General features: G+C 29.8%; 1 protein-coding gene across 2 annotated transcripts in view; it reads right to left on the bottom strand.

Moving 5' to 3' along the window:
• Nucleotides 1-384: 384 nt before the first annotated feature.
• The window catches only part of LOC129975760 (cytosolic endo-beta-N-acetylglucosaminidase-like), a 31,185-nt gene continuing 20,462 nt past the window's right edge, over nucleotides 385-11,107 (bottom strand). For both annotated transcript variants that reach the window (XM_056088960.1, XM_056088961.1), the window contains exons 10-12: nucleotides 9,176-9,445; nucleotides 7,941-8,058; nucleotides 385-1,793 (exon numbers count right to left, since the gene is read on the bottom strand). In XM_056088960.1, the coding sequence (XP_055944935.1) occupies nucleotides 1,482-1,793; nucleotides 7,941-8,058; nucleotides 9,176-9,445 (700 nt within the window). In that variant the 3' untranslated portion in view covers nucleotides 385-1,481. The remainder of the gene's footprint in view (nucleotides 1,794-7,940; nucleotides 8,059-9,175; nucleotides 9,446-11,107) is intronic.

Below are 11,107 nucleotides of genomic sequence, written 5' to 3'. Positions count from 1 at the left end.
GGTCGCTCTCAGACTAGCGCCCAAGACAGCGATCCATTCTGTCCAGTTGAAAATCCTTTATGGATTCTTATGTTAATGATTTACTGCCCATTCCAAAATGCTGTGTGTTTATTAAAATTGCTCATTTATTGAAATCATTTTTAATATTACTGTCTTTTTAATTACAATTGTTATCACTGATAAATTAAAATTACTACATATTTATTACATATTATTTATCATAACAGTTAAATGTGAAAGATAAATTTTTACTGCTTTTTTTAATTTCAGATTTGTTGTTTTCTCTGGCAGCATTGCTTTATTGGCAATTTGAAAAAAATTGAGTTCAATCTGTTTCCGTTTTTGCAAATCATTTCACAAAATAAATGGAGACTGACACTAGTATTTTTATTTGATTTTATTGATTTCAACAAAGACAAGTAATCATTTCTTTGACATTCAGAGAAATCAGGCTCACAAGACAACAGACATAGAAATCAGAACGCCAATTTAATTTTGAAAGATGCCTTATCCCAATAGAATGGCATAAGTGTAAAAAAAGTAATTAATGAAAATCACAAACAAAGTTATCGTGCCATTGCAAACTGTTTTAATTTAACAAATTTCATAATTAATTAAAATATGTTTCATCCATATTTAGTACACTATTAAAAAGTAGTTTCGAAAATCATTTTCGCTTGAAGATATTTCGTTAAAATGTATCAATATTTAAATGAATTTTTCAACTGTTTTGTAATTTGGATTAATTGATGCTTCTTTTTATTATTTTATTTCTTAATTACGGTGCGTCGTAATTAAAGTTTGTTCCATTTTTTCTGAAAATATTTAAGACCAACAAAATTTATTGATTTTTTTTTTTATAAGAGATAAATTCTATTAAAAAAAAACTATGAAGATTTAAAACCATTCATGCTTAAACTGAAAATATGAACTAACAAAACATTTTAAATTAACTTTTCTAAATAAACACATGCAAAAAACTTCTCATGATTGATTTTTAAGCTATTATCATTCCACATTTTAACAACTGAACTTTTATTGAACAGTGCATGATTTTGGCAACAAAAAAGAAAGTTTACTTCCTTCGAATTGTCTGATTTAAATCTTTACAAGTAACTTGAATTTTCACTACCTTTCCCTTCAACTGGTACTTTCCAAGTACAGTTTTCTTAAAGTAGCAAATATCTTTCGGCAATTAAATTAACATTAATAATTAAGCATTATTTTTCATTACGAAATTCATCTTTCAATGTGAAAAAAATTAATCACCAATATAAAAAGATTGGACATCACTTCTGAATTCATTTTGATAAATTATTTTTGTATCTACACACACAATTCTTTTCTTGATATAAAACAGCCAATAGCAATTATAAAAAAGAATTCATTATTTAATATATGGAAAACTTCATTTTCTTTATCAAAATTAATAAAATGTACAAAACGTGACAATACTTTTTACATAGTGATATGTAAAAGTGTCAGGCTTCTAATGGTATTCTGATGGACGCGGCAGGGAAACTTTCACTGCCAGCGGTTTTTGGATGTAAAATTATAATCATTTCAGATGCCAAGTTGACATTGCATTTTAGTTTGCAAAAAGTTTGATTAGTGGTGCAAATGAATCGCTTATCTTCATTTAAGACCTGTATATATAAGTCATAGCAAAATATCGAAGAATGAGGCTGCCACTTCAGAATGCATTCCACGTCTATAGTTTGGGAGTCAGCAGGGGCACGCTTGCAAGTCAAATCTTCGTACGTCAAATTACAAACAGGATACAAAGGTAAGACCTAAAATAAGAGGATAAAGTGATCAGCAACATATAAAGGACACAGCAACTATTAATGCGTCTACGATTCAATCCTTTTCCCCTTGTAATGGTTTATTAAAATATTTTTCAGATCCGTTAAAAAGAAGAAATTATATCATATAAAATTAAGTCAATTTAATTTATTTAATAAATTAGTAATTAGTTTAAGATTAAACTAAGATTTGTTTCAATAAAAAAATCTTGCTAGGACTTCTGCCAACATTCTTTTCAGGAAACACATACTTCCTCAAAGTTATAATAAATTACCTGTATGTAATACGGCTAGTGCCGCCAATAGCTCATTTCGCGGCTTGACCAAAAGAAGCTCTGTCATTTTGAAAAGAGAATACTACAGCAGGACATCAAACTGAGTATTGTCTCCTCTGAGCGAAGAAATGTCAATTTAATTCATTTTCAAATGGCACATTCTTATCTCAATCTCACTCCTTTTTTTGTGTAGTTTTCTTTTGAGTTCGCAGTCTCTTGAACTATAAGTATTAACAGAAATTGTACATTTAGCTTCTAGTTGGCATCCTTTGGTGGTATGATGAAATAATAAACAATCGTAAAATTGATGATAAACTCTTCTGTAGAAATTTTCCAGTCATACGTTATGCAGAGTGGGGAATCTATTCCTACATCTCTCAGGTTTAAGAAGTAGGTGGAAAAATTGGCAAGGGAGCTTTATTTTTCTATTGTTCACTCTATCAAGTTGAAAGGCATTTTCTTCCAACTCTTCTTTGCAGCTGGTGTCGACATGTATTCCGCTAATAAACATTTTCACAGGATAAGTTGCGGTATCAGAAACTATAAAGTATCGGAGATCGTCATTTTTCTACGGTCATCAGGAAAAATCTTTCTTCCGCTTATGTTGAGAACAATATTTGAGTCATGGTTGTTCTCTACCCTGTGTTCTATCTGTGAGGTGTGTGAAAGATTCCCCCTCCCCTCACCCTGTAAAAAGGGATTGTGCAAGCGAGTGTCATCTTCATATGAGCTAGAAGTCAGACTACTGCCCTTGGGTGCTCAGGGGTCCTTACCCTCAAGAGCTGCTGCACCTCTCTTTCTTGGACTTGGTTTGAATTGGAGACTGTAAGAGGGCGAAATCCCTTTCTAGTCGGGATCATTAGAAGCTTCTTCCTTAATTTCAATTCTTAATAAAAACCGATAAAAATAGTGAATTGGACATTGCAGTTCGTCATCTTTTTGTAAGAGGGTGAAATCCTTTTTTTAATCGGGAACATTAGAAGCTGAAAACCATCAATTTTGTATTTTTTTTTTCACGATTGTACTTGCATATTATTATAGCATTTAAAATATTCATAGGAAGTAAAAGATTTTTTTTTTTTTTTTTTTTTTTTTGTCACGGAGCAAAAAATATTTTTGCGCAAGGGCAACATTTTTTTTTTTCGTAGCTGTTTTAGCAAAGTATACAATTTTTTCTGAAGTCGTTATTTCACGAATTGTACATTAATTCGTGAAATACCGACTTTAGAAAAAAATTTCATTGACTTTTTCTCTCATCACGGTCGTATTTATCTAAATGTGTCGTCGATGCGTGAAATATCTCTTCAGGGAAATAGGGAATCAATTTTGGGTAGTGTTGGACCCTCTTAACCACTGCTTTGAGAAAGTGTGATCGAAATTGATGACACACGCATTTCCAAAAATAACTCTAAATGTATTAGTATACACATAAAAGTAAAAAGAGTCACAATTATTATAAGTGCTTGTCGTAAGCCTCGCATCGATTCTTGCCCTAGAAGGCAAGTCCATTATTCATCCGCGTCTCGCATATGGACGTAACGGATTTCCGACAAGTCAACTGAAAGGTATACCGATTAAAAATGTAACCACCCCAGTTGCCGCATAAATAAATTTTCGAAAAATACAAATCGCAAAATATCAGGGCTATAATATGGTTTTACATTGAATTATTAAACCGTAACTCAATAAATTAATGTATAATGCATCACTTATTTAAAATAGAATATTTATTAATTTAATTGATTATGTTAGATTCCATTTGACATGGCGCACAAAATAATAATTTTTAATATATAATTGCATCCAACTTATCTCCATGTAATCTACTAGCATGGCGTTGCTCGTGATATGACGAATATTAGCGAAATCGAAACCATAAAATAAAGTTATCAAAATGAAGTAAAATTTATAATTTTACTTGTGTAAGTGTGTGTGCTTTATGATAAAGGCATTGCTTGGTAAAACATGGATAAAAATCGGAAAAAAAAAAAACATCTGAAAATAAAGACTTTACACGAAAAGAAAGGAAGAAAATAAAATTAGAAAGTTCGCACAAATTATTCTATCTATATATTTAAAACTAGCCACTTTACCCGCGGCTCCCTGCCTGTATTTATTTGTTGCACGAAAAAGCAAAGCACATATACTCAAACAGTTTTTATATTCGTACAGTTGGAGTTATACAACCCATAACGGGCTATAACCTCAGAATTATTTCTCTTAAGTATGTGGATTTAAAAAAAAAAAAAAAAAACATTTTTTTTTTTTTGTGTCAGCGTTTGATGCATATACAGCTCTGGTGAAAAGCTTATAAGCCAGAAAACAGCTACAAAACACGAGTAATTACTTTTTGGTCTTGTTATTCGGCTGCGAACCACAAGGTTCCAGGTTCTATTCCAGCTCAATTCACCAATCATCCACACTGGTGACCTGGACGTGATAACAATCCGCTACATTTGTGACCTCGGAACCTTCAACCTTCGTACAGTTGTTGTGGCCCCATCTACCCACAGCAACCCAAAGTCGTCAGACTCACTTGACGCAACAGCAACTACTCACCCACACACGCTCGCCATAACGCTTAGTTCTTCTCACATGCTGAAATGGGTGCAGGCGCATTAGACTCAAAAGCTAAATACATCACCACACAACAGCCATATCGTTCGTCTCACCTCCGACTCACTGGAGGGAGAGTACTGTGGTGAAAAGCTTATAAGCCAGATAACAGCTGCGAAACACGAGTAATTACTTTTGTCCTGTGGTCTTGTTACTCGGCTGTGAACCACAAGGTTCCAGGTTCTATTCCAACTCAATTCACCAATCATCCACACAGGCATTGTCCAAAAATAATAGAAAATCCTCGTTGAAAGCAGTGACTTTTATATGTGATAGTATAGGACTAAATTAAGGAGTGTGCGAGTGTATTGTCCGCTTCATTTAGTTTCGGGTGAAGCTAAAATGAGAGACCTCACAGTTCCAAAGAGGACAGATAGAGAAGCCTGTCTGGTTGATGCATCGGTAACCACAATAGTTGGGGGTATCAATAGGCACCGTGCCGAAGGTCATGACAGCTACTGTATGTCCACCAGGAGAACATTACTCGCCAAATGTCTACATTTACGGTGAGCGTCATAGAAATAGGTTTCGGTAGGGAAGATTCATTCTGAATAGAAGGGACCAGACTGAAATCTGTGTGTGGGGAGGGAGGTAATTATTAGCGTCAGTTTGAAGCGATTGAAAAAAAAAAAAAAAGTTGTTGATCATTCGTCTTTAATATGAATCTTTTCTAAAGTATCATTATTTCTTTTTTTATATAATAAAAGTACAAACTCAACTGTTTATTTCATTTACGTTCTGGGAATGGCGTCTTGTTTTTCTACTTTACCGTGAATTTTTAATGATTTACATTAATTATAAAACTGTATACGTCACAAAATACAATTATAAGAGTATAAGTTTTCATGTGATTATTAACAAAAACTAAAGACACATTCTTAAAAAAAATTTATACCTTAACACTTTCAACGCTACCGACGAGATATCTCTTCCTTCAGATACTTCCAACTATAGGTTTCTGTGGGCTAAAATTTGACTCTTGTGCCAGTTAGGTTGACTTTTCTAATACATATTTGATGAATACCTTTACTTTTTTCATTTATTTATTTGTATAAAAAATCTTGTCGGTATGCATGTATTTCGTCGATAGCGTTGAAAGTGTTAATATATTTATATAGCTTTTTCTGAATTCAAAACTTTTATTTAATGCCATAAACTGAATTTTAATAAATTATTTGTCGTAAATCAAACTTTGTACATAACTTTTTAACAGATTAAATAAGATCATACATGGAACTAAAAAATACCGAAATCCGTTTCAAGATCATACTTTTAAAACAATAAACATTTGAAACTGTTTAAACAAACTATACTCAGCTGTTTGCATTGGAAAATTGAACTGATTATTGATTTTGAATTCCTTCTTTGGAAACTTTAATATAAATTTAAGTTAAAGGAAATTCTTGCAGGGGACTTTGAATTTAATAATTTTTAAAAGAAATATATTTTACAAACTCAGTATTTATTTTTTTAATTGAAATTATTGAATTATTTCCTTAAATTTACAGGTATAATTTAGTTATATTCCTATTATAACCATTGCTAAGATTTTTAAAAATGAGAAAAAAATATTGATTTAAGCTGCTTTTGCTCTTAGTGTTAAATTATAAGAAATTGAACTTATACATTTAAAAGAAAAAGAAATTAATTTGAAACTGAAAATAGCATTTCTATAATGCTATATGAAAATATTTAGAGGTTAGTATAATTTTATTTTATTTTCTGAAATTCAATGAGCAAATGCAATTTTTAAGAAGTAATTCTATTAAATATTTACTGCCAAATATTATCCTACACTATAATGATATGAAGAAGATTACTAACATTATAGGAAGGGCATTATACTTTTTTTTTTATGAATTAAAGAAGAAAAAAATCTGTTCAGGCTGTTTTCTTATCTCCCTATTGTTTTAACAGCTTTATTTCTCGGGTGTGATCCCAAGAATCTAAAAACTTACTGACATTAATGTTAAGAAGAAGGATTTGAATATTTAACGAGATTTTTTCTACTCAAGTGTTCCCATTGTGATAATAAAACTGTATTCTCAAATGACATTGATGGGCTTTGAACAAAAATGTGGAGGAGTAACTGAAGGACAATGGGAATGAAGAATTTTCAATGTAACAATAATGAAATGAAAGTCGGAATATATGAATCCTTTACTGCTGCACATCTAGAAATATCGTCTGACCCTCTGCATTCTCAGGGAAAACTGTACACCGGGATATATTCTCTCGATTTCAGAAATTTTTCTTTCATATTGATGCCTCTTGATATGTCATCAATGCTCATCTCTTTCATTTCCGCAGATATTGCAGAACATTGACAGATGCCTTAATCTCAGTCACTGGACCAGTTTCGTCAATTTGAAGTACAATCAGAATACTCTATTATCTTTGTTCAAGTATATTTTTAAAATAACACAATAAAAATAATATGGCAAGGTTAGAATACTATATTTTTGCTGTATTAAAATATAATTCTTTAAAATTAATTGATATAACTAAATTAATCTTATTAATATTCGCTACCTTCGGGAATCATGAAATGTTATTCACATTGTGTAACAATTTTGATGAAATGCATTTCATTAAAACAAAAGAAAGTGAACATGCAATAATGATCGGTTAGCTATGCATGCAAAGTGGTGAAATTAATGGAAGATATCGATCTATTTTTTGAGTTGAAGGTTCGATATTTTAAAATTGCTCTTAAAAATGGAGACGAAGAAGATCCCTGATTACACATCTAGAGATCATGAGCTGTTATACGAAAGAAAAAATAATGAAATCCGAGTAGCAGCTGAAATCGAGACACCTTGTCGTCGTTGTTGATTTTTCTCCTTCCCTCATAGGCAATGTGCAACCGTCAACAACAATAAGAAAGGGGGTGGGGGATTGGAAATTTTGTAGTTTATTATTGCATTTATCTAATATATCACAATATCATGACCTGAGTGCAATTAACACTTGCAAAGTCACTATGTGTTAAAAAAAAATCAAAAATGTCCTTAACATTTTAATTTCAAAAATATTTAAGACAGTGAAAAGAATACTAATCCGAAATTCTCAATTTGAGGTAATCATATTTGGAAGATGTTGTTTTTCTACACTCTTTAAATTTAAAACATGCCTGCAACCAATGAAAACAATCTATGTTTATATATTTCTCACACACAAAAGAATGTTGCATTATTTTCACCAATTTAATCAAGAAATATTTATTTAAAAAAGAAATACAAACTTCAAGTTCTCCCAAAAGAATAGAAGCAGTTTCAGCCGTGGCCTTTTTCCAAGATGCTACCACAGAAATATTTTGAATACAGTGGTAACTGAAATCATCTGCATTTAAGAGAAACATTCTGGAAAAGAACATATATATCGTTCAACTGTTCTATAAATAAAATCATTGTAGTTAGACAAAATTATGGTTATTTCTTCACTATTTTAAAATCATCAAAACACATGACAGTTTAGTTAATTTGAAGCTGAAATGGTCGCACAAAAAATGTGAATTGCACAAAAATTTAAGAAACTAAGTTTAGAAAAGTCGACTATAAGAGAAACCAATTTTAATATTTAAAAAATAACACAAAAATAAAAGCAGCGATATATAGATAACAAATGTAATAAAAATTAATACCAATTTTAAAAATTTCTTTAATATTTAAATAAACCATATACAAGTTTAATTGTAAATAACAGATAATTATGCAAATCAAATTTAAATTCGTATGCAGTTTCAAATAAACTAAATACAAAAATTTTAGTTTTGTGTAGTTATAAACACATCTTTCAGCATTGACCAATATAAATTCGAATTATAGACATTGTTTTCACAATATATTAAAATGTTTGTGAATATGAATGTTATAGCATCCAAGTAATGAATGCTATTTATAGAATATATATATTCTAAAATGAATAGAATGGTGATGAACGATTTTATAATAATGATGCAAAATGACAAGAATGCTATAAAATTAAATTTATATTTATTGATTTATGAAATAAATTGAATATTACATTTCATAATTTTATTACATTTTAATAATATTTATTATTTCAATTTTCCTGTATTTTAAAATATTACATAGTTTGAATTAATAGTTAATTGGTTCAATGATTATCATTTACTCTTGTCTTTTCTTTCCACTGCTTTAAAGGATATTAAAGAAGAAATTTTTTTTTTAATTCTCGAGAAATTCGCAACATTCGAATTGGATTTTACTTGGTATAAAAATAAATATTACTGATGGAGTAAATAATCTCAAATCAATTTTTTAAAGGTGAAAATTAATTTACACACATTTCATAATTATATTCTATAAAAATATAGGGAATAATTAACTAATTATCAATAATTAAGGAAATAATTTAGTTTTGAATTTTTTTGATTGTGTAAAGATTTTTATAAATACTAACATATACTATTTATTATCAATTGAAAAGTTACAATAGTTATTTGTGAAAAATCACCTTTTAATCCAAGTCTGTTGTTCAAAAATTTCTTGATCAATTTTGTATCCTGTTTTTAAAATTTCATCTGTTGGTATTGGAGTCAAACGTTTAACAGAAGGGTTATTATCTGAATGCACCTTGCTTTTGAAGTCAACTAAGTATAATTTGTATTGTTCTTGACTTGAAAGCATATCCAAACACAATCCTATATCCATATCTTTCACTAATGGCTTAAAAGTGTAAGTGATGAGACATGCATTTTCCAAGCAAAAAGATGTTTTTAAAATACTGAAACAGAAAATTTTTTATATTAAAAGAAATCTTGCAAGTAAACTGATATGGTTAACCTTTTCATTATTTTTTTTTTATCAATATAGCAGAACTTATCTAACTCAAAGTCAGTGTGGCCACAGTAAAAATTTATTTATCTAAAAATCTGAATTTTAAAAAAATTGGAAACAAATAAAGAAAGAATATAATAATAAATAACAGAGTAAAGAAAAATGACAACTAAGCTAATCAAAATGAACAAATACGCCACTTTGGCAAAAAAAAAAAAAAAAAAAAAAAAGGATTTACTAATTTTTATTATTTTCTGTAGAAATAAGTTAGAAAAAGAAACTTGATTTCCAAAGCCATAAAGAAACTTGATTTAAGCCATAAATATGAAATTTAATATTTGAATTTGAAGTCGACTAAATATAATTTATATTGTTCCTGCCCATTACCACTAAATATATATTTACATGTGCATTATCAATTTTAATACGTGGTTTGTTAAGGTAATCAATAAACAGGACAAAATACATGCAAACAATAAGAGCAGCAAAAATTATTCAGTGTTATAAAATATTTTTATAACATGAATCAACTAAAGAAAATGTTCAGCCTTTACATCATTGTACATGGATTTCACATTAGATAGTTGCAGAAAACCTCTGGGGAGTGGACAAGCAAGTCGAGTTTTAAAAAAATGTTCTTAACATAGAAGCCAAACAAATAGTAAAAAATAAATAAATAATAACAAATTCTATGAATTAAAAAAATTAGAATGATAACTTACACCTACATTTTTTATTAAAATCAATATTAAATAAATTAAAGTATAATTAAAAATTCATTTATAATACGGTTAAATATTACATATTTATTTTGCATTGTAGGTGGAACTTCGTCTAACATGCATAATTGATTCCCGAATCTCACTCGCAATGCGAAACAATCATTAAACGAAACTATTTTTTTTTAAACATGTAATATAGGACAATGAGTTCCATCCCATAAAAAAAAAAATACTCAAACAAATTTATAAATAAAAGTAAATTATAATTTATAATGAATATTTTTTTAAAGATAAATTTTTAAAGACATTTGTCTTTTGCTATACTTCAAAATTTTTGGAAAATAAGAAACAACATTATCATTAAACGAATTTGTAGTGCGTATAACTACAGCCTTATCAGGGCGAAACTTCTCAACATAAGATACAATAATTTCCAATGCTTTCAGCAACTCCCTTATTTCATGGTAAGGCTCAGTTGCAGTTATTATTTCTTCCTCTCCTGACCACATCTTCTCAGAAGCCTTTTAATGTGATATAGAATGTAGCTCCATAAGCTTCCCAATAATTCTGACCATGTTCTTCCACCAGCTCATCAATGTTATTGCTGTTCGCCTCTTGGCTATGAGATAAGATTTTTTCGATTACGGCTCTACAAGTATTTGCTCAAACTCCTCGGAATCGCAACTGATAATACGATTTGACCAACACTTCTCCCATGTAAACAGGGGAGATCTTTTCAAACAAACATTCAATACAGATTGACGCAAGCAAATCCCTGCTTGTAACGTTATGGGGTTCTCCTCGTCACTCGTTCATCGAAACATCGCTCTTTAATCGAGGCACGTTTTCACATTTCGTTTTGCTCGTTATGCAAATCACTCATTACG

Source organism: Argiope bruennichi, chromosome 7 (assembly GCF_947563725.1).
Source record: "Argiope bruennichi chromosome 7, qqArgBrue1.1, whole genome shotgun sequence".
Classification (NCBI taxonomy): Eukaryota; Metazoa; Arthropoda; class Arachnida; order Araneae; family Araneidae; genus Argiope; species Argiope bruennichi.
This window is presented reverse-complemented; position numbering and strand designations above follow the sequence as displayed.